At 41.1% G+C, this 25,009-nt stretch overlaps 1 protein-coding gene across 2 annotated transcripts in view; it reads left to right on the top strand.

Moving 5' to 3' along the window:
- The window catches only part of TTLL7 (tubulin tyrosine ligase like 7), a 118,756-nt gene that overhangs the window by 55,699 nt on the left and 38,048 nt on the right, over window positions 1-25,009 (top strand). For both annotated transcript variants that reach the window (XM_075181990.1, XM_075181989.1), the window contains 2 exons: window positions 4,809-4,944; window positions 8,759-8,845. In XM_075181990.1, coding sequence (XP_075038091.1) covers window positions 4,809-4,944; window positions 8,759-8,845 — 223 coding nt within the window. The remainder of the gene's footprint in view (window positions 1-4,808; window positions 4,945-8,758; window positions 8,846-25,009) is intronic.

The following is a 25,009-nucleotide window of genomic DNA, read 5'->3' as shown; positions in this document are numbered from 1 at the left end:
CCAAGAAGGAAGCCTAGTGCTGCTTTTATAGCCCGATCCAACGTCATGCCAGATGAGTGTCGCAGTTTTCTGTTTTAAATTTATGAGAACTGTATGCCTAACACTTTATGCATGTTTTACTGAGAAAGAAACTCTCGGTTCCCAGCTTCCAAGACGATGTAAAGCCGCGTCCTATAACTAAGCCTTTATGATCAGCTCGATGCAATGTAAAGTTACTTTTTTCTGTTTAAATTCAGGTGTCGTGCACATGACATGTTCATACAGTGGCAGCGAGCAACACACATCTAACACAACTAGAACTACACAACAGGGGTTAACCCCCGAGATGGGAACAAGCTTTACAATACATAATAAATCTCATAATAAATACTATTGAATAAATACCAGCAGTGAAGTATAAAGATCATTAGGTTTGAGCCGAGAAATCTTGGCTCTGTGCTGGGTGCGAGACTGTCTGAACCTTTGCTTGGCTGATGCCCAGGATCTGGGAGCAGTAATTGAATCCAAGTGTGTTCTTCACGGAGAAAGAAGTGATTAGTCGAGTTGTTGGGGTTCACGCCTGGCCGGACAGCGAGAAAAGTCTGGAAATAGGATGTCTGTCACAGCTAGACCTCAGCAATCCTGACATATTTATATTTATTTTGTACTAAATATAATTAAGAATGTTCTCTCCCTTGTGGCATGGCTAGAGAACACATTTTGCTCTCACGCTTTCTTGGCATAGAGTCTCACAAGTGAGCTCATCTTTCCAAATGTTTATTTGTGTCTCAGTTGTCCAAAGTTATAGAATCCTAACATCTAATTTTACTTTCAGGGCCGGATTAAGGTTTGTGGGGGGGAGGCCAGGACAACTAATTTGTGGGGCGAGGGGGGTCCTGTCAATTAAATTGCCTGCAGTCAGATAGTCACTTCAGTGGCTCACACCCGCCGTGATTTGTTAGACAGCCACAGCAGGTGACGGCGGAGGGTGGCTGAGGATCTGACCGCTGAAGCGCTCAGTCCGCCACACTGCTCTCCACAGGCTCCAATGATCCCCATTATAAGTCATGTTCCACAAGTAGTGTTGAATTGGGACACCAGGGAAAATTGATAGCGGTCTCCTGAATCATTATTACATTATATTACTTGTTTCAAGCGAAGACCAATATGTCATAGTGCAGTATTCGGCTCCTTATTCATTATGCCTTTACGGATTATAATACTCATTAATCATACCCCTTCCCAATTCATTACAGCTCACATCAATGTCTTAATTCATTACACAACAGCTCCACCTAATTTATTATTATACACAGCGACCAATATAAACAAAAGAGCACATTCCCGATTCAACAAAATAATGAAAACAAAGTACCCAGAGTAGGTCATAAACAATACTGTCAACTTCTGAATCCATTATTAAATACGGCAACTCCTGTAGAACATTCTGCAGCCCTCTCCCAATACTAATGTACATCATTCATCCATGTAAAATCAAACCTTTTATAAGAATAGTATGTTTTCCTTCATTCCTACACCTCACAGGTAAATTCCGTAGCAATCACACAACGCCTGATTTACTATAGATGCAATATAAAGCTACATGCTAACCTGTACAATACGTATGTACGTACCTTAATCACGCTTAGAGTTGAAGGAGGGATCTGAGTGCTGTCATGTTCTATGAATTTAATTAAAGACCCAGGGAATAACATCACTAACTGCAACTTTGACTTCATCATCATCATCATTTTTTATATAGCGCCAGCAGATTCCGTAGCGCTTTACAACTGGGAGCACACAGTACTAAAACAATGGGACAATGGGAGTTTGATAATTAAGGGTAAGTGCTACATCATATTGCACATTGGTCCAGCTAGACTGCAAACGTTAAAAAGTATTTAGTGGCTGTGTGATCAATCACACAACTATGTTGGCCAGAGGGTTGTTGTCTTGTGTTAGCTGGGTAGAGGGTGGTAATAGGGTAACCTAGGGAGATTAAGATGGTGATAGAGGAATATTATAAGCTTGCCTGAAGAGGTGGGTTTTCAGAGAAAGCTTGAAGGTTTGAAGACTAGAGGAAAGTCTTACTGTGTGAGGGAGGGAATTCCACAAAGTGGGTGCAGCCCGAAAAAGTCCTGTAACCCGGAATGGGAGGATGTGATGAGAGTGGAAGAGAGACGCAGATCATGTGCAGAACGGAGGTGTCGAGTTGGGAGATATTTTAAGACAAGTGAGGAGATGTATGTTGGTGCAATTTTGTTGACGGCCTTGTATGTTAGTAGAAGAATTTTGTATTGGATTCGTTGAAAAACAGGCAGCCAATGTAGAGACTGACAGAGCGGCTTAGTAGAGGAAGAACCATGTGCAAGGAAAATCAATCTAGTTGCTGTGTGCAAAATAGATTGTAGGGGTGAGAGTCTGATTTTGGAAAGACCAGTAAGGAGGGAATTGCAATAGTTTGATGCGGGAGATGATGAGTGCATGAATTAAGGTTTTTGCCGTGTCTTGTGTGAGATATTTACGTATTCCGTAAATGTTTTTTAGATGTATGTAACATGATGTAAATATTGATTTGATGTGGGGAACAAAGAATAGTTAATGTTGTCTTTCTTCTGTGCTTCTCAGATATATATATATATATATATATATATATATATATATATATATATATAATTAAATCATCATCATCATCATCTATTTATATAGCGCCACTAATTCCGCAGCGCTGTACAGAGAACTCACTCACATCAGTCCCTGCCCCATTGGAGCTTACAGTCTAAATTCCCTAACACACAGACAGAGAGACTTGGGTCACCCGGAGGAAACCAACGCAAACACAGGGAGAACATACAAACTTCACACAGATAAGGCCATAGTCGGGAATTGAAATGTTTTTTTTTTATTTGTTAGTTTTGGATATACTGCCATTCTGCAGTGCTGTCTGTATTGGATACAACTATATTGCGAAAGCAGCCTCATGTGTCATCCACAGGCAACCCCAAAAATATGATTTGATATTAAGACATGTCCTGAAAAGCCTCAGAAAGGAAGCAGGTTATAGTTATATATGTAGTAAAAGTTGTAGGAGGGTACGTTCAAGCCAATGCATTAAAGTCACCTGAAGGTGGATAACCTTTAAGAGGTTAAAATAAACTTAACTCTGCAGCTGAAATGAAACTATCTGATAACATACTTGACAAGCTAGACCAGCTAGTGCGGAGCGTAACAGTAGATAAAACATGATTGGGATTTTAAGCCGAAACATTTTCCAATTAGCCACCTAGGAGCAAATAACTTCCTATCACTGTTGTAAGGGATGGTTAATAGACTGCCAGAGGCTATGTGCTTTACGTCATTAGTCTTGCACGCACCGCTCTCTAATAGAGGTAAAGCAGCCATCTTGCCTTTGTACTTCTTCACTTACATTTTGATTGAAATTAATTTTTTTTTACGCGTACCCCCATCTCGAATGTAATTCCTTTTTAACGTTCTTCCATTTTTTTGATTGAAAGTTATCAAGAAAATTCTATTTTAAAGTGGAACTAAACTTGGAATATTAAACTTCTTCTATTACAACTCCTTGTTATAATCTTACCTTCTAAATCATTACACCCCCGGCATTCGGTAGTTGTGAGAGAGAACCTTTTTCCTTGTCAGTTGACAGCAACTTTTTTTTGTTTTGTTATCAATCTTCATCTCCTGTACATCTCTGTCCCTTATAGAGGGCGGGGATAAAACAACCGGTAGCCAATCACATCGTCAAGATGCTCACAGGAGCACAGATTTATTTCAGAAGAGTAGTTTATGTGATCGTGTTTTTAAGGACAGGGCATGCGAGAAGAGCAGAGTCATGATATCAGGAAGGGAATGGAGGCAGCAGGAAGCCACAAGCTAAGAGTTATATAGTGGAAGGAGCAGGGTCCTCAGCAGCACAGGGTATATCAAGATATGACTGATGTGTTAGTGTGGACAGGGCTGCTTGTGACAGGGGCAGTGACATGATGTGAGGAGGGGGATGGAGGCAGCAGGAAGCCACAGACTGAGAGTTATATAGTGGAAGGAGCAGGATCCTCCAGCAGCACAGAGTATATCAGGAGATGAGTGATGTGTTAGTGTGGACAGGGCTGCATGTGACAGGGGCAGTGACATGATGTGAGGAGGGGAATGGAGGCAGCAGGAAGCCACAGACTGAGAGTTATATAGTGGAATGAGCAGGGTCCTCCTTAGTACATAGTAGAGGAATGTGAGGCCCAGTAAGATTGTTATGTCAAACACACCTCTGTATGGAACAACGTATAAAGTTCAATGTGTTGCCTTGGGAGTTTTAAAAAGTTTAAAAGCCAATGCAGCATATACCGAAGCTGCAAATCAATGATTTAAGCAAAATATAAACAAGTACCTAACGAGTAGAGAGATAAAATCAATATTTGATTACCTGAGTAAATTCCTAGCAAACAACTCAATATAAGATGGTGCAGTTCATCCTGTACTATATCACGTTAAAATCACATTTTCAGTTCTAGTTTCTCTATCATTCACCCACTTGTGCTCTTTCCAGATAATTTTACAGTCTGCGCAGTCATCATGGAGTGAACATTATTTATCTACACACCGTTAAATAAAATATAACACTTGAGCGTTTCCCTGGCGATCTGCCGGTGCCGCTTTGCATAGTAGATTGTTCGCTGGTTCTTCAGGACTGTTCATTTGTTTTTAGGAATATTCTGCTTTGTTTATTATAAAAGCATCTCCGCACATACATTAATGTACTGACTGGTTGCTATATGTGATTGTTTTTTTTGTTTTTTTCTCTCCTCTCATTTCAGGCGTATTTACCCACCTGAGGATAAATCGCTGTTAGAAAAATACGAGGGTCTTCTTAGTACTGCGTTCCAGACCTTCCTAGCCGGCAGGGCCGCTTCCCTCCAGCGAGAGATGAATAATCCTCTGAAAAGGATGAAGGTGCTTTCCTTTGTGCATGAATTGATAGCCGCTGTGCCTGAGTATAGTATCTGCACTGAGCGCATCCTCGTTGTGTCACGTCCTCCGCAGCATTCAGACCATCACACTGCGCACCCTGCAACTTGCATACAATTAGACTGTTATTCAATTAATTCAAGTGGTCTAGTCACAGTGATATGTCCTCGGGAGGGTTTGAACGAGTAAATAAGATAATTGCAACAGTCCGTAGCGCGAGGAGTAGCAGAATAGAAAGAAGATGACAGATTAATGGCACATTTACCATAGCTGCGCTGCCATTCGTGTGGGTTTCGTCGTCAGTAACAAAGACGCTCCAGGTGCGAGAGTGACGAAACATTAACATTTAGAACAAAATCACATTTGAAAAGATTGTTATCTGGATATTATAATATGGAGCATATGTATGAAAGAGCCAAGAGCCCTTTTGCCAGCGAAAGATATATATCTATATATTATTGTGTGTCTATATATATATATATATATATATATATATATATATATATATATATATATATGTATATTTTGTTATTTATTTTTTGCTATGCTCCATCCTCTAATGGGTTTTCTGATAGCAGTTTAGGTCGCTGACACCGTTTGTGGGGTAGCATATTTCATCATCATCATTTATTTATATAGCGCCACTAATTTTGCAGCGTTGTACAGAGAAATCATTCACGTCAGTCCCTGCCCTATTGAAGCTTACAGTCTAAATTCCCTAATATACACACACACACACACACACACAGACTAGGGTCAATTTTGATAACAGCCAATTAACCTACCAGTATGTTTTTGGAGTGTGGGGGGAAACCGGAGCACCCGGAGGAAACCCACGCAAACACGGGGAGAACATACAAACTCCACACAGATAAGGCCATGGTCGGGAATTTAACTCATGACCCCAGTGCATTGAGGCAGAAGTGCTAACCACTGAGCCACTGTGCTGCCCACATATTTGTCAAGTATTACTGGGGGTGGACAAAAACAGAAAAAATTGCCTGCAAAAAAATAATTGTATAATAAATTGTTTCGAGCTGGAAATTTATAAAATGAATGGGGCTATTGTCCTGTGTCCCCCAAAGATAAATATTATTTTGGGGGTGGGGGGAGGGGTGTATTAACAAATCCCCAGATACAGTGTATCTTATGCTGTGTATTTGTATATGTAAATACATTTTTTTCCCTACTTGTGTTAGCCCCCTCCCCTCTCCCCAAAACAGCTACCAGTTCCACGTAAGCCTGAAGCCCAGTGCACACTCAGATTCTAAATGATCACCTGAGAAAAAAAATCTTAAAGACTTGGGAAACAAAAAGCTGCACATTCCTGTAGCAATTACAGGTTACACGGTCCATTCATTTAATAGCTGTGTATAGAAAGAACCATTTAGCCACCTCTCCTGATCGCTCATAGCAGCCAGAAGAGGCCAGCTGCAAATTTTCACTATAATAAAAGGAATAATACATTTCCGTTGCTATTTCTCTCATGCCGTCTCATCGCTGCATCACTTTGATAGTGTCTGTCCGACATATATAATGCGCATTTTAGCACACTATGAAAGTTGAGAATTCCTTACTGGTATGATGAGCACTTACCTGAGGCTGACAGAGTGGAATCTAAAAAGATGAGACTTGGGATTTTTTTTTTTTTAGTTTTATTTGAACATGGAACAGAAATATATTTTGCAGGCGTTACAGTGGGCGATGTTCCATATGATCAGTGAGCATATAATATTAATGGAGAAACAAGATGCCTCTAAGCTTTGTGAAATGGCCTGATAGCAACGCAGAAAGAATAATCTGCTCGTTACAGCTGAACCTGCTTGTGCCAGTGTTATGACAAACGTCTTCCATTGAGAAATAAGAACAATGTGTACCCCTTAATACGAATAAGCGCCACATTTACATCACTTAGTATGTGCTCCACTGTTCCAAACCTTACATTGAAACTAAAATTCATAAAAATAATGTTGTTGAATTGGAGGTTAAGCTTTCCCTGGAACAGACTGTTCACTCAGAAATCGTTTTATAAGTGGCTCATTGATCGGTACCATATTTCTGCAAAAGTCCATCTCTGATTACAAGTCACTGATGTGACTGAGTAAATAAGCTGCCCTTTGAGTGTAAATATTTCATAAAACCCCATTTAAAGTTTTGTTTACAGTTGATCTGTTGTTAAGCGACGTAAATATTTGTATAAACTCCTGTAAATAATATTCGTATAAGCAGTGGGTTCTGATGTTAATACTTCAGTGTTGATTATAGATAGGTGTGTATTATAAGGAGTAAATGCACCACTACTCTCAATGATTACAGATAATAAAAGTCACCTGACTTTTTTGATCTAAATAGGATCACAGAGAACTCCTCTGTGTATTATGTGCCCCTATAATTTAGGGTAGGGAAAGCATTGTCTAATATATATTTCAGATTTTAAAGTATTAAACAACTGGGGCAAAATTAATATGAGATTTTCTTGGCTCTTGGTATATGCAGCACAGTTCCCCCAATTTTTGAGTTATCATTGAAGCCCCAAGTCTGCAAATACAGAAACTGTCGAATTGATGTAAGATGGCTTAAAATACTAATTTATGACTGTCACATGTATGAACAGATACCGCTCACATGTTGTCTCTATTGCAAGGAGCTGCAGTTAAATAGCATACATTAAACTTTTCATAATGTATTCCACCTGTATGAGTAATTCAAAAGTCACTGTGTAATGCAGGTTATTAGCTTGTTGGTCTACACTCTTGACCTTTATTCAGTTTTCACAAGCCTCTATGTAACATCTATTGTGCGACATATGGAAATAACACTTCTAACCTTGTTCTAGGCATTGTCTAGTGTGATAAGACCAGTGGTGGACGTGGGAGTGTAGTCAGTGGTATGTCATACTGCCACTTCTCCTACTGCCTTCCTTATAAAACTCTATTCACTTACAGTTCCATTACATATTTCATACCACTTCTAAATTTCCATTTTGACCAAAGCAATTAGTTTGCTGGACTTGGAATGTTCAGAATAATGAATATAACTGACAGCTATTCTACGTAGAATCCTGAATGCTTTCTATCTCTGTTGCTGCTGGTTGTTATGGTATATTTAAGTGTTTTTTATGGAATTTGTCACAAAAATGTTGTAAATATGTGCTCGTGGGCACGGTGGATTGAATAAATGTATAGTCCTCCATAAAGTTCACAGCAAAGGAGATGGACAAACTTTTTTTTTTTAAAGGGGAACTAAACTTGAAAAGAAAAATGAATGTGCCATAAAGGAAGATACGGAAGAACATTAGGTTTAATCAGATTATCGCTCAGAACTTGTTCATTGCATGTTACCATATTCCTGTGACAGTCCATCCCACATCACAGGTCACTTTGGTTGATGTATAAACTGGCCTGGTAACTAGGATGCATGCCACAAAGTCCTTTTTCCTTACCTCCATATTGTTTTCAATTATCTTTTCATACACAATCAGAACGGAGTAATTTTGTTTGGTTTCACCTCATTGTATACAGCACTGCTAATCTTGAGAGACATCATAATGGCCTTGTTTTTTTTTGTTCCTGTTTAAGATGATTATTCTGTAGTAAGTAGAGCTTCAGTAAGGAGTAAGGGGAGCTTCAGTAAGGAGTAAGGGGAGCTTCAGTAAGGAGTAAGTGGAGCTTTAGTAAGGAGTAGGTGGAGCTTTAGTAAGGAGTAGGTGGAGCTTCAGTAAGGAGTAAGGGGAGCTTCAGTAAGGTGTAGGTGGAGCTGTACCTACTGGACTGTTTGTTAATGTTTGGCTTTGTTACAGGAAGAAGATATTTTGGATCTCCTGGAGCAGTGTGAGTTGGATGATGAGAAACTGTCAGGAAAATCTACTCGGCACAGAGAACCACGGGTATGTAACGCTAACATGTGCCTCCCTTCCCCCCCATTAAGATAGGTAAAACTCTGCCTTAAGCTTAGATTGAGATGCTAGGTCAAATTGGAGAGATTCAGCCATTTGGTTCTTGAGTCAAGTCAAGTGTCAGGATCGTTCCAGAGTCACTGGGGCTGTCACTGCGACTGTAAGGTGGCTGCACACATGAGCTGATAGTGGTCATTATCCAACCACATTTACCATGGTAATTATCAGGTCACTTTTAGATAGAACCATTTGATGTTGGTGCAACATTCATGGGCAACATGTATCTTGTAACACGTTATAAACTAATTCTAAATAACACTATTATACTTATTAAAGGCAATATAACCCTATATATTTTTTATTTTACCTGTTGTATTTCTCGCATGTAAATATTAAGGGATGCATGTACAAATAATATTCTTGTTATAGCGTTATACCTAGTCTGCATTCTGATCTGACTATTCAGTGCAGGTACCATGGTTTCCGTTCTTTTCCCATAATCCTTTGCCTCCCAAAGCCCTCCTGTCAGTCTTAATCATGTGTGATAATCTTCTCAAAATACAATATTTGGGTGCATATTCTGTAGTACATAAGGATATCATTTGGGACCGAATATTTCATTAGTGGGTGCATGACCGAGTCTGCATAGGAAACACCATAAAAAATCCCTCCTGAACACTGTAGGGAACCAGTAAAAAAAAAGCTGATATTCTATTTGTACATTGATGCAGGAATCGTAGTTACACACATTGGCATATATTTGATAAGCCACCCACCACTTCACGGTGCCCCTGCTAAACACATGAATAAGTGACCCAACGTAGGAACGCTCGTTGTTTAGAGTTAGGTCCACTGCATTAGTCGATCTTTATGCAGATCTGTTCAATTGGGCAGAATGTGCCCATCTGGTTGTGTGGCTGGATCTAGCTGTTTGGCAATTAGGTGGCACAACAACATTTTTGCGTGTCTGGGCCTCATGTACAATGTATAAAGCGGCCAGTGGGCAGCACAAAATCCGCTCTGATGGTGCCAGGAAGTATGGCTACATTTACACCAAAATGTTTGTTTCGTGCTGCGCAGAGGGGCACAGGGGCACTTCCCTAGGTTTTTGCCCCAGCTTTGTGCTGGTAGAGATCAGGTCTCGTCCTGCACTTTTTATAGAACTTCTTTTCCATCTTCTAGTTGCACTTTGTCCAATGTAAGTGCCACATGTAATAAAGACAGTCTCTTACTCTGACGATTCATTAAATCCAAAATGAGGCACAGAATGCCTCTTTACCGGACTCTTCACACACGTTGGTGAACTTCTGGCTTGCGCAGGTTTCTCCTGCGAACAGAGAATAGGCGCACAGTGCGCAGGGCGAACCAACCAGGTGCTCCTGGTAAAGTGGTAATACCCCGGACATTGAAGATGCATTTTAACTCTTCTGCTGATGTGCCTACAAAAGGTTGCACAGATTAATTTTCTGGGGGTAGTTCCGAAATGTGGAATGTGGGCGCGTCCCTCCATATGTGTAAAATGAGACAGTTTGGTGCGTTCGCGCAAAATTAAACTCCGTGGCACCCACGCGTTTCACAGTTCGTAATTGACCTCTGTGGTCTTTTCTTTTACAGATATCCCATAATGAGAGCAGAGATTGTATTCAGTCCCAATAAAATAAATTAATTAAAAAAAAAAAATGGATCGCCCAGAGAACTGATTAAGATACTCGTTAATCCATGTGGCTCATAACCCAATATGTGATAGAAGGCGTCCAAGTTTCCAACACATTTGTTCCAATGTCCATCTGGTACATTTACAACCCTTTTATTATGTGTTATCCCATGGTTACTATTAAGATCTGTGCTTTTAACATTATAATAATTAGAGGCAAGTCTTTTTGTTGCATAAAAAATACGTTGCTTGAGGGTCCTTTCTGTGTTCATTGTGCAATGATTTGCCCCAGCCGCATGAGCTCCTGTTTATAAATGCATTAGAGAACTTTGTCCTTAAATTGTGTGCAGGGCTTTTTTGGGATGCCTTCTGATTGTCTGGGGTCTCCAGCGTGGGATTCTGGGCATTTCGGGCAGCATTAAACCTCTTTGGAGGAGTTAGGGTTACCCCCTGCAAAGTTTTGCTTTCTGCTGTTTTCTTTGCAAACTAACGTGTTTGCTGTCATTATATGTTGCTAATCCACTGTGTTTGGTTTTACTATTAGGGAGGCGACATATGTGTGCTTCAAATGCCTAGTTCTCAGTTTTTAATGTGTAACAGATATGTTTATTTGCTAAATGACAAACAGGTGACTGATTGACTTTCCTTTGTTTATTATGCAATATTTTGCCCCTTCCTTTTGAGCACCTGCTGTACGGATTAGATCAGCTTGCCTTTTAGTGTTATATACAGTATGGGTAATATAGATATTAAAGACTGGTTGACATATGAGACAGGATTAGGAATCTATAATCTAGTCATCGCAGAGTTCTGGACACATTCATCCACGCAGCAGACCGATGGATAAAGCTGACACTAGAGAAACGTAATAAAAATAATGAAGGGAATTGACAACTAGACTGTCTAGCTAGAAGGTAATTAAGGAGGATACATATCCCCCATATACAGCACAATATTTTAAAACCACTAATGGGCTGTAGCTGGCTGTATCGCCCCTTTTGGTCAGTTGTGATAAATATTGTGATATGGATTGGGATCTCATTTCCACTGAAGCTTAATTTGAATAGGGAAAAAGGAATGAGGCAAATAGAATTCATACCCAAAAACGTACCTTCCAAGATGTGTGTCAAGTGAACAATATCTACCTTCTTGGGTGATGACTTATATAGTAAGCCTGGGGCTGGATTCACCTTCCCCCATACAGAAAATCTGAAGAAATATGATTGTTTCAATTTATTTTATTTATACAGTTTGCTTGGTGTATTTTATTGTAATTGCAAGAAAGTACATTGATTTCTAAGGTAGTATGCCAACACCATGGTGGTGTAAATCTAATTAGCAACAGGTCTCGGCCAGGTAGGGGGATGGTGTTCGCTTGACCACCATATTCCTTTGTCTTTCCCTGAGTGTGTGTGGGAGATAAGAGAGGAATTTTGGGAATCCCAGGTTACTGTAAATTGTGTTTTTAAATCCAAATTTTAGATTTTAGGCTTTCTTTCTGTGCCCAGAGTTAATCATTAAATGTGATATCCTTATGTTGTAAGCTCTCCTTTTTTGCACTCATTCAAACCCAGTGGATAAATGAGCTGAACATGCTCATAATGACTCTGTACATTAGCCCAGTCAAGTCTAGTCCTGATGGGTTGGCTAAGTGCTGTCTACACCTTTACCCAGATTTGACACCCTGCTCACCAATCCACTAGGATTGGTGCCGTATTTCAAGTGCTTCCTTGAAGGTATAGCAAGGGTGGAGGCTATATAAAGAGGACATGATGCTGTATTGCGTTTGTACTCCTTGGTCATTATCCGTACCGCATATAGAACACTTATAAGCAATAAACACTAATCTGTTTGCAAGATCCCACATGACGCCTTTTATCTGCTGTAATCCTATGACCTACAGAGAATTAAAACTCTAATCCGTTCCCCGGCTGCCTTGTGTAGAACCCAGCGTCCTTCCTGTCACCATCCAGTCGTCATCCTAAGTAAGCGGTCAGGAGGAACCAGCCACAAGTCGCCAGCAAAGAGGTGCTGCAGCAGCTATATACACCTAGAAGTAATCAGTTCCAGGTGCTTGGTTAGTGGCAGTGACTCCTTTCCTATAACTAGTTGGCACTCAAAGTCGGTGAGTGTCTGGTGTGGAGTAACGCCATTAGAATGGTTGGTAACGGCAGAACCTCAAACTGACTACAGTAGGACGGGGTGGCAGAGTAAACCCATATTGTCACAAGACCTTACTGGATTTCTCTCTGAAAGCTGACACTTACTAACAGGAAGTTGTAATGTACAGATCATGACTATTTGCCATGCAGAACACTGCAGTGGCTATACCATCGAAACCTCCGCTTTCATGTATTAATTCTCCCACTCCTCCCGGCATCAATATGTCATTTCAATCAGGGAGAGGAGTTCTTCAGAACCAGCTGATGAAAGGTCAGCATCATTATCTCCGTGACAGCGGGCCCTGCTGCGCTGACATCAAGTATATTTTTTAATAGTTTGCGTATGGAGTTGATAACACTGGATGTTATTTATGTGACTCCAGGGGAGCTCTCAATGCTTATTACACAGTTTCTCAGATGATGGGATTTTAAATCTATTTTATTCTTCACACGGAACCTTTGTGATAATACAAGCGCACAGCTACTGTTCCTTACACAAAGATATAGCCGTATTTGCTGGCGCTATATAAATAAATGATGATGATGACATTTTCCATTGCACCAAGAAGAATATCTGAACTTCCTAAAAAGCTGCTAGTCCCAGCTAGTCGGCATGAAGAAGATCCTGTTCTATTATTGACTGAGCCTTGGAGAGCAGGAATTACTGAGTATTCCCAGTGCTGGCTTCCACTGTCAGAACCTTGAGATCAGACCTTATTGGCGATCCCAGTACTTGTATTTATTGATAGAACATTGTAACTCAGACATTGAGTACTTCCTCTCTTGTATTCATTGATATTCAGAGCTCTAGAGGTCATTCATTACGGAGTATCCCAGTGCTTATAGTTATTGATAGAAATGTAGAGCACATACTTTACTGAGGAATGCCTTTGTTTGTATTCTTTCATAGTACTTGTACTTTAGCAATCATGCATTATTGATTATCCCTTTCTGATGGATGATCAGACCTGCCAGCTGATATGGTGATAAATGAGGTTTATATCACCCAAGCTGTCGGCACTAGTTAAAAGACCAGTCCATTGTTAGGTAGCAACCTGCCCTTTCATTGGTTACAGTACTCAAGTGTTGCTTCCTAAAAGGAATTCAGCCAACTGGTGCTCACAATAAAAAAATGAAAATTTAGGACTGTTCATTTCTCCATAGTTTGCACCACCCAAGGTCTCTGGACTGAGTGGATATGTGATTATATATTGTGAGCAGTAGTCGGGGGTGTATATACATTGGCAGGCCTTACTGACACTTCTCCTACTGCCTTCATTATAAAACTATACGGCCGTTAGACTGAGTGGCCCGGGTGCCCGCCCCTGGGGACATAAGTCTGTTATTCGGGCATGGTTCTGTATATGTTGGCCATTGAGACATTAGGCTGTAAGAACTGGGGGCCTGATTCAATAATCAACTTTATATTTCAGTGTAGAAATAAGCTATCAAGTATTTGTGTGCTACATGAAAAAACAGTCAGTATTTAACTTATGTGCAAAACAGAATACTAGTTTGCACCCCTTGCATTGTAACATGGTTTTGTCCAGGAGACTGAAATAAGAAGTTTCTTAAGTTAAGATCCTTAATGAATCAGGCCCTGGGTGTTCTGTGCATGGTATATACTGTATTTGGCATGCCACATACACTGTTGTACCACGCACCAAGCTGTACATATTGTACCACATACCTGAACGTCCGTAGAACCCTGGAATTCAGACAGAACGGACTATCCCAGCACTTGGGTCTAGTGATAGCATCTTGATAGGACATAGCTTCCAAGAAGAAAATATGGTTAATATAATTCATTGACAAATCGACTGTGAGTAAAACGGCTACTTAGGAAAGTAATTAAAAAGAAAATGAGTGGGAGGGCTTCCTTAATAATTATATTAATGAGGAGCCTTCCAAGTGTAAAGAGCTTGCTGAGATACAACTAATGTATTCTTTTTAAAGTGAAACACACACTGTGAGATGATATTGTTCAGTTTAGAGCTGCCTTAGACCAAGGTCCTACCCTTTTTTTTTTTCCAGATCATGAAGCCTTACAACTAATTTCAGACTCCAATTTTTCCATTATTATTTGTTATTTTTTTTAGTAGATTACAAGTAAAACATGCCTTATTTATACAAACACTGACTGTACACTTAAGTAGACTTTTTTTTTTATGAAGTGTACTTGGATGAACCAGCCAGTGCACATCAATGCGTGATCCCTACTCTTAGGAGAAGTCTCCACAGAGTAAAAAAAGAGAAGGTGTAGAGCAGAAGTGTAATCTGAACCACCCCTTCCTAAATACAACTTTTTACAACTTTAGCCTAAAATGCTACTTATTTATGGCTCAATGTAATCAGGTGAGTGAGTGTATATTGAAACGCTAGAATATTTTTTCTTTTTTTTAGTAGATTGCAAGTGGCTCAGTGGTTATCACGTCTGCCTCACAGCACTGGGGTCATGAGTTCAACTCCCGACCATGGCCTTATCTGTGTGTAGTTTCTATGTTCTCCCCATGTTAGCGTGGGTTTCCTCCGGGTGCTCCGGTTTCCTCCCACACACAAAAAAAACCATACTGGTAGGTTAATTGGATGCTATTAAATTGCCCTTAGTATCTCTCAGTCTGTGTGTGCGTATGTTAGGGGATTCAGATTGTAAGCTCCATTGGGGCAGGGACTGACATGAATGAATTCTCTGTACAGCGCTGCAGAATTAGTGGCGCTATATAAATAAATGGTGATAATGATGTAGTTGTCTTTACAAGAACGTACATAAACGTGCACTTTTCTGTCCAAAGGACAACGTGGAAGTGACCTGTGATTCAATGACTATTGATAGTGAACCTCTAAAAACACTCTTTAAAAAGGAAAGATAACTCCATTAATTCACATAAATTATTTGCAGTTTGCTTACATACGATGAAACGTCCTTTTTAGCAGAGTATATTTAAGCACGGTTAACTAAACTGTTCACAGCCTGCACACAGTAATTTTGCAGAGGCTGGAGCTGGCTGCTGAAGTAGAGATGACTGGTGCTCCGGATCCGGAGCTTGCTAGCACTGGCATACTGGAGCTTGGAGCAGGAATGGGCATGGATCGGGTCTCTGGGGCTTGGAGCTAGAGCTAAGCTTCGCTAGCTGCTTATCTTTCTGCTAACTTAAAATGCAGAGTCCGTCTCAAGTTTTAAAGATTTGCCCCTTTTCACTTTTTTACCTTCCCAATACTGACCAATCGAACAATAAAATTCCTCTTTTTGTTTTGTTTTTTGAGTGTTGAATGCATTTCTTACCATCCATTCTTCTAAGTTAAAATGTATTTTCATATTATTTGGAATGCAAAAAAAATGTATGTCTTATTCAAATTCCGTAAACTGGTCATGTTTGGGATTATAGTGCTCCAAAATCCGCCTGATGTTCTTAAATGGATCAGCTCCGCAGCAAAGAGTCCCTGGAAGCTATTTTAAAATGTTGCCAACTATGTAATCACCAATTTCCTTTTGCTGAAATTCCTGCTCTCTTGCTGCAGCTGACTGATTTCATCAAATTTTACCTTTTACTACTTAGTTGGCCATTTTTTAACTGTCTGCAATGGGTTATTGTTTTATTCTATTTTTTTTATTGCGACTTTTTATGCTCTAATTGACTTTCGATAGGATCTATACTATGAGGTCTACCTAGGAAACGGCAGAGATTTTCTATTGTACTTATGGTGGCGATAGAAAACTACCCATCGCTGCAGTCTATCATTAAACTCTCGCTGCGGCAGCTGAGTAAGAGCTCAGTTTTACTCAACTGCTCTGCAATAGGAGCCCTGAGTCACCAGGGTTAACTTACGCTCTGACTGTTCAGTTTCGATTGTGACCTGGTTAGTAGGTTCACGCAGTGCCAAGCAGGGCTGGATTAAGGGAAGGGAGGCCCCCGGGCTAAGGGTATTGTGAAGGCCCCCCAGCCATGAGCCCCCCCCCCATGAGCTTACCTCCTTCCGTTGTTCCACTCCCTGTAGGACTACTTCGGCACGCAGTCTCTCATAGTCTCACTCTCACAAGATCTCCTCAGTAAGGAGATTACTGAGCGCCGCGTAAGTCCTACAGTGACAGCAGGCAGCTAACAGCATAACATTTGCTGTTAGCTGCCTGCCATTCTCCTTGAACAGGTGACAGTCGGAGCCGGGGGCAGGGACACCCCCGACCCGATGAATGCCGGTGGGCCCCCCAGCTGCCCGAGGCCCCTGGGCTGTAGCCCCTTTATCCCTATTGTTAATCCGGCTCTGGTGCCAAGACATGGCTCGTTGTAGGGCTGCAACATTTTGCTCCTTCCCGTGGCGCAACTGGGCAGGGCAGGGAGTTCCTTGCTGGATGCAGGTGAGCCCCAATACTGCACCTAATACTATGTCTAAAGAAAGAAACTGCATTTTGTGTCCAGGGATGATATAGTTAAATCAGCTTGAAGGGGCGGACAATGTGCATTTAGGGTGTGTTCTTCCTATAGCAAGTAGCCCGAGCGATCATTTACCCCCAAAAATCAATTCGATTTTTGCAGATGCCGGAGATTGAGTGTCAGCATCTGCTTTCCACCCCCATTCGGGGGCACTATATATAGGAATATGTGCGCCATGAAATAAAATAATTAAAGTCTACAAATGAAAATATATACAGACTTCCCTGACACTAATGATTTGTTTTAGTTATTAATGAGGCTGGAGCGGGCAGTATTTTAGGGGTAATTAGAGAACGGAATGAACAGGACTTTGAAGCAACGTGCTCCTATCATGGACAGCAACATTTATGAGCAGAGGCACTTTCCAAAAGTGGAGGGGGGCACAGAACTGTCAGCTGGCACCAACGATTTCCACTATACGGACACAACTTCTCATTTTCTGTACAGTCTTGTACATGTTGTAAAAACGAAAACTAATTATATATCAGAGTAATTTCAAAGTCAAGATCCATATCACTAGTCTAAGTCTCAATTAATTTTTAATATTGTGTCTTTATTTCATGGGAGACGAAACATGTTATTTATTAGTTACACTGAGTGTTTTGGAATATTGCTCACTCTCATCTGCACTAATGAAAGGTTTAATGTAACTCTGAGGACACCACATTGAAAGGATTTGTGGCATCTGAAAATGATGTTCTCTAGCAAATCTAGACCTTTTCAGCAACACTTCGGATCCATTCCAACTTTTAAGAACATTTCACTCCCACGAAACTGTGAAAAAAATTTGAAATTAAATAGAACATACTTCAGAGGATGTATGATTTCTGTGGATTGCAGAACACGTTGACAAAAGCTGTTTTGAAGATTGTTAAGAGTGATTAGATAACTAGTAATTATAACCTGGCAGCGTTATTATTACAAATAACTGCTTCATGACTTCACCATGTCTTGCTTATCCTTGGGAAATGATTGTAAGTTGGATCACTGACAAAAATTTTTGGTAATCAGGTGCCTAAATGAAAAAGAACGCCATACTCACCCTGCTACTACAGTGAAATTCCCCCTAGTAGCACAATACAGGTGTTGGTGGCTGGGAGAGTTCTAAGTCATACTCAGAAGACTGAGATGCATCAGTCATCTCACAACTTAACCTGCAGTTGGTGGAACTTGGGAATGCATTTCTTGATTGCCAGTTCAGAAAGGAAGTTATAATATGAAGCGGCTTAGGTTCGTTTCCCTTGCCTCTTCCTTTGTACTTCTTTTTTGCAGCCTTATTACCTACCAGACTTGTTTCTGACCATCCCGGTCTGCTAATTTCCCTGACCTTTAGCTTGTATTCTGTCCTGAAACCTTTGCTGCCTGCTCTGATCCCTTTCTTAAATCCTGTGCTACCTGCCCTGACCCCTTACCTGTACCTACTATTCTGACCCTTCCCTGAATCCTATGCTACCTGCCTTGACCCCTTCCTGAATCCTGTGCTACCTGCTCTGACCCCTTCCCTGAATCCTGTGCTGCCTGCTCTGACCCCTTCCCTGTACTTACTGCTCTGACCTCTTCCCTGAATCCTGTGCTGTCTGCTCTGACCCCTTCCCTGTACCTACTGCTCTGACCTCTTCCCTGAATCCTGTGCTGTCTGCTCTGACCCCTTCCCTGTACCTACTGCTCAGACCCCTTCCCCGAATCCTGTGCTGCCTGCTCTGACCCCTTCCCTGTACTTACTGCTCTGACCCCTTCCCTGTACTTACTGCTCTGACCTCTTCCCTGAATCCTGTGCTGTCTGCTCTGACCCCTTCCCTGTACCTACTGCTCGGACCCCTTCCCCGAATCCTGTGCTGCCTGTTATGACCCCTTCCCTGTACTTACTGCTCTGACCCCTTCCCTGTACCTACTGCTCTGACCTCTTCCCTGAATCCTGTTCTGTCTGCTCTGACCCCTTCCCTGTACCTACTGCTCAGACCCCTTCCCCGAATCCTGTGCTGCCTGCTCTGACCCCTTCCCTGAATCTTGTGCTGTCTGCTCTGACCCCTTCCTTGTACCTACTGCTCTGACCTCTTCCCTGAATCCTGTGCTGTCTGCTCTGACCCCTTCCCTGTACCTACTGCTCTGACCTCTTCCCTGAATCCTGTGCTGTCTGCTCTGACCCCTTCCCTGTACCTACTGCTCGGACCCCTTCCCCGAATCCTGTGCTGCCTGCTCTGACCCCTTCCCTGTACTTACTGCTCTGACCCCTTCGCTGTACTTACTGCTCTGACCCCTTCCCTGTACTTACTGCTCTGACCTCTTCCCTGAATCCTGTGCTGTCTGCTCTGACCCCTTCCCTGTACCTACTGCTCTGACCTCTTCCCTGAATCCTGTTCTGTCTGCTCTGACCCCTTCCCTGTACCTACTGCTCGGACCCCTTCCCCGAATCCTGTGCTGCCTGCTCTGACCCCTTCCCTGAATCTTGTGCTGTCTGCTCTGACCCCTTCCTTGTACCTACTGCTCTTGACCTTTTCCCTGAATCCTGTGCTGCCTGCTCTGACCCCTTCCCTGTACCTACTGCTCTGACCCCTTCCCTGGATCCTATGCTGCCTGCTCTGACCCCTTCCCTGAATCCTGTGCTACCTGCCCTGACTCCTTCCCTGAATCCTGTGATACCTACTCTGACCTCTTCCCTGTACATACTGCTCTGACCCCTTTCCTGTACCTACAGCTCTAAACCCCTTCCCTGTACATACTGCTCTGACCTCTTCCGTGTACCTACTATGTTTGTGTCTTATCTCATTTGTGCATAGTTAGCTGCTACCTGTTGGTATAAGTCTGGGGTTTGAGAATTGTGAGTGACTCGTAGCAAAACGAGTCATCCACAAGGTTCCCCAGTAAAGACTGGTCACCCATTAGACTCTGCTCCACAAGTGAGTCAGTGTCGACCACTAAAAGTACAGGGTTCACCCACAGTCTGTGATAGAGGTGAAATAGGCTTGAAGCTATCCTAAATTACATTACCTGCTGCTGATGCTGCAAAAATTAAGCTATTTAGAAAATAGTTATCCTCCTATATGGAGATATTTTTTCATCATGGAGAATAGTTCTCAGTTACAGTATATTTAAGTGTGCTTTATTCTGTGTGTAGCTATGATTCAGGTAACACCTACTTCCTAGGACTGGTTGAAAGTGTTCCATAATGGAATGTTTATAAAGGCAAATACACCTTGATAGGTAGGAGTCCATTAATCTAAATATATAGGCAGTCACATACAACCAGCATCCATTTTTGACAAATGTAATTAATGCTTTACATGCTGAAAAGAAGTTCCTATCTTGCCCCATACTCCAATAAGCAAAAATAAAATCTCTGTAAGTGAAACTCTTGTTTCACAGGACCATGTCATGGTCTAAATACCCAATGGGTAAAACATTGTGTACAAGGACTACTATGTCAGTGTCATTTTTCCTTCTGTTCTCCTTAATATGAGTAGCTTATTTACATATTACCCCATAGACAGTAGCTTAAAATGTCCCCTAACTCTTTTCTTAGTTTCACTGAATCTATTATAGTGCTTCACACGCTGAGCAGAAAAACCTCTCCTGCACTGATGAGCCCCAATAAGGGCAAAACAGTCTGTCTGTAAGTGGAAATTCTGTCTCGGCACTGACCCGTGTCACTTTTTAATATTTAGTAGCTATAGCATGAACTGTAAGGGCCACCTTACAGTTTCCCATATGTCTGTTATCCTGAATAGAAGTGGCTTGTTTCAACATTTTATTTAGGGAGCAGATTAAATGAACCATTACCCATTCGTTGTTTCAGTAGGGTTATCAAATGTACTGTAGTTTATAATCCTCTCTCCCAGATGTTGCTCTATATATGAGATCCACCTCTTACAAGTAGCACATTAATCGGTCTCATTTTACATTAGGGGAAAATGCGCTATTAAGGGCTATTTTTTTATTTAGTTTTTTCCCCCCAGTGACACCCTACTTTGCTCATATGCAGCCTTAATCTTTGTAGCCTATTGGTACATCATCCACAATAGCTTTTTTCAGATCCAAGTGTTTCCTTTGTAAGAAAATATAACGCGTGGAAAACATTCATAATAATAGTCTGCTCTTTCTTAATGCAGACAAACTAATTTACTCAGCTCATTTTCCTATTTTATGCTTCATTTAAAATACAACACAAATTGGAAGATGAAAAGGCTGCAATATGGCATTAGCATCTGTGTTCCAGTTAATGACATTCTGACAAAAGACAAGCAATACCAATAAACCATCTACTGGGAAAATCGGTCAGTAATTATAATATGGCTGCTTAAAATATGACATGTTAGGCAAGCCGTGGTAGGCCTGCCGCGCGATCCATTAAAAGAGACGACGATACGCCACCGCGGCCATGCCGGAGTTCGTGGCTGATGCAAGAAGACTTTGGATGTGATTATATGAAATATACATTGGAGAGACTAGCAACTAGCGCGCAAGAAAGTTCTCTTTGATTTCCTGATCTTTCACAGCACAGAAAATATTGACAAGGGGGTTGCACCGTTACAAGCAGCCCCCCCAAATTTCTGATTGCATTGTGCTGATTTTACAGATTGAACAGCAGGTGGCACTCTGCAAGAAGAAGAATTCATTTCTCCATGCTGTGCTCACACAGCAGACTTGGCTAGCATTGTGCTTTTCATATTGTGTGTCATGTGTTCAGCTTTGAAATGCGCGTTGATTGAATCATTTATTTAGTATAATCCGAGATCCTCTCACTTCCGACCAAAACATAAAATAATTTGATTTTAAGCGACATTTTACTTGTCTTTCTCCCATCAGCATATCGCAGTCCTGTAACTTTATAGACAGGAAATTTGCCCATTTATATTAAACGTGCAGTATATTCCGCGCAGTGTTGCAGTACATAGACAACTCTGCTACCTATTGTGTTTCAGGGCTGACTTCAAGCTAGTGAGAATGAATGAAAGAGCTTTTGAGAGAAAAGCTGAAACATTGTATCAGGTTAAGGCTTCGTTGTTGGAAAATAACATTATTAGAAGTGACATTTTGTAAAGTGTTTCTTCTGCGATAAGTGGAGGTCTAATAAGTAGAAGATTCTGTTTTTTTTAAAAAAAAATACAAATAATTAAAAATTCTGGTGGTAAACCCCATTTAACCCTTTCATGACTACTGGCGTTTTATATCTTCAAGGCCAGACCGCACTTCCTAGTTTTTAATTTGTAATGGCTGGAAGGGAAGGGAAATCTAAGATTGATTTTGCCCACAGCTCCCTGACTTTACTGTCACATTGGGAATCCCTAATGACATCAGTTTGTCACATCATAGGGGTCCCTTTTAATATCATGATCATCATTTATTTATATAGCATCACCGATTCCGCAGCGCTGTACAGAGAACTCGCTCACGTTGCTCACTGCCCCATTGGAGCTTACAGTCTAAATTCCCTAACATACACACACACACACACACACAGAGAGAGAGCCTAGGGTCAATTTGATAGCAGCCAATTAACCTACCAGTATGTTTTTGGAGTGTGGGAGGAAACCGGAGCACCCGGAGGAAACCCACGCAAACACGGGAAGAACATACAAACTCCATACAAATAAGGCCATGGTTGGAAATCGAACACATGACCCCAGTGCTGTGAGGCAGAAGTGCTAACCACTGAGCCACTGTGCTGCCCTAATAATATTGAAGCCTTTTGCTTCCACGCTGCGCTTAACACACTGCGCTGTCCACAGCGTCCTCTTTGAATGCTGTGTGTAGAGACCCTGTGGCTAGGAACCAGTAATAGTAGTAGTAATATTAATGCTAATGGTAATACTAGTAATAATTCCCAGCCACACCACTGGAAACCAAAGGAGTTATTTATAGCGAGCGCGCCCACCATATCCTGCTGATAATAACATCGATTGGGAGTAAAGCCCAGTCGCCACTGACCTAATTCTACTGACGGCGATTGAGAGTAGGTTAACTTTAACCAAAAAAATCCTTCTCATTTTTCTAAACCTGTGGCATTGTCATAATTGTTTTGTGGTATGTATTAGAGTGCATGCCCACTGCTAGATTTTTAAAACTGTCCTGCAAAATATTTGCCTCCACGATTGACCGCAAAATTTTGCATGTTTCACTGGTGAATTTGGCTTTATATGTTCCCAGCCCTACCCTAACTAGAACACACACCAGATTTAGTTGACTGTCTTCATCCAAACTCCATTCATGACTGAAAATTCTGCAAAATGCAAATTCACAGTGTGGGATGCCATTCCACGGAATGGCCAAGCAACAGGGGAATTCCTAGATTGTACCACCGCACCACTGTTTCCTGTTAAATTCCATTTGCATTACATTTGAAAAAAGAGATACCTAACGGTAATGACATATTGGCAGGCCTTTTAAACAAGCGATACATGTTATAGCAAACAAATTTGACAATAAAGCTGTAAGGAGATGGGGGCCAGAGGGGAATACTGACAGGACCTATGGCCACCTGTTGCTTATCTCTACACTATGCACTGTTTTTTACTGAAACAAGATTTGGGGGGTAAATGTATCAAGCTGAGAGTTTTCCGGCGGGTTTGAATAGTGGAGATGTTGTCTATAGCAACCAATCAGATTCTAGCTTTCATTTTGTAGAATGTACTAAATAAATGATAGCTAGAATCCGATTGGTTTTTTAAACCCGCCGGAAAACTCTCAGCTTGATACATTTACCCTTTGGAGTTCTATTTATCAGAGGACAAAAAGCCTCCTGGGGGCAAATGGGTGTTTATACTGGGGATAGGACATCACCGTATACATCGCCGATAGCTTCCCCCCTGCAAAGCGTTATAACAGCAGTTCTCCTTTATTCTGTTATTGCCATCTTAGGATGGACCCTTGGGTTGTGGGGTGGGGTATTTAAACAATCGGGTAAGAGCTGAGATTGAGCATACTTGAAGGCATTCCTAATGGTGTGAGGTACCACCAGGGCTTTTAGCTGCAAAAATGGTCCTGAAACTTAACCACAGAGATGGATCAACGAGGGCAGGTGATATTATAATGACAATTCCGTAATCATATACAGAATTGTGCCACACCAATCTTGTATCTAAATAACTCTTTGTCTGTAGAGCTAATAACGTAACTAATTATTGATAATAACTGATTGCTTTTGTACCATGTCGTGACTTAATTTCAGGAATTAATGCAAAAAAACAGTAATCTTGTCATACTGTTGTATGTGTAAATGTTTTAAGGCACAGGGTTCAGATTACAAAAAAATCCCTTGAAAGATTTTAAAATAATTTGTCTCCCTATTTAATGATTCTGATTTCCTTATAATAAAATGTGACCCTAGTATTAACTTAGTGCCCACTAAACATTCATTTCTTCTGTTATGAACCGATAATCCAGTTGTTACCATTTGTGATGTCAGTTTTCAACATTTATAAAATTACGTTTAACATGATAGATCTGAGGTAAAATTGTTATCGCTAAGGTGTATTTTTAGTGGGAAAATGTTGACTTTGGTCAATTAAGCAGCTTTTAGCGGAATGTTCCTGTTCTGTAGAGAATCTGCGAACGTCTCGGACAGAAATAGTAACAGAAGCCATCAATCAAAGCCTGTAATAATTGAGCTGAGCTGCTGGCGGGCCAGTCGCTGTTTTTGTTGATGTTTTTACAATCCAGTCTATTCACTGCAAGTTCATCCATGACTGAAGCAGGTTTAGTAACCTGCTGAGAACACTTTAGTCATTTAATGGTTATTAAATGGTTGTGAAATGGTGCTAATCATGTATAAGCCATATTCTCCTCTCCCCTCCTAAAGTCTGAGCTGAATACTGATGAATCTTCATGTAGAAAAGAAAAGACATTATACAGCTAATATGTTCAGGGCTTTATTTCTTGGCCTCGAGTTTAGCGTTCCTACACCTCCACTATC

Source organism: Mixophyes fleayi, chromosome 8 (assembly GCF_038048845.1).
Source record: "Mixophyes fleayi isolate aMixFle1 chromosome 8, aMixFle1.hap1, whole genome shotgun sequence".
Taxonomy (NCBI): domain Eukaryota; kingdom Metazoa; phylum Chordata; class Amphibia; order Anura; family Limnodynastidae; genus Mixophyes; species Mixophyes fleayi.
The sequence above is the reverse complement of the archived record's forward strand: the minus strand, read 5'-3'. Positions and strand labels throughout refer to the sequence as shown.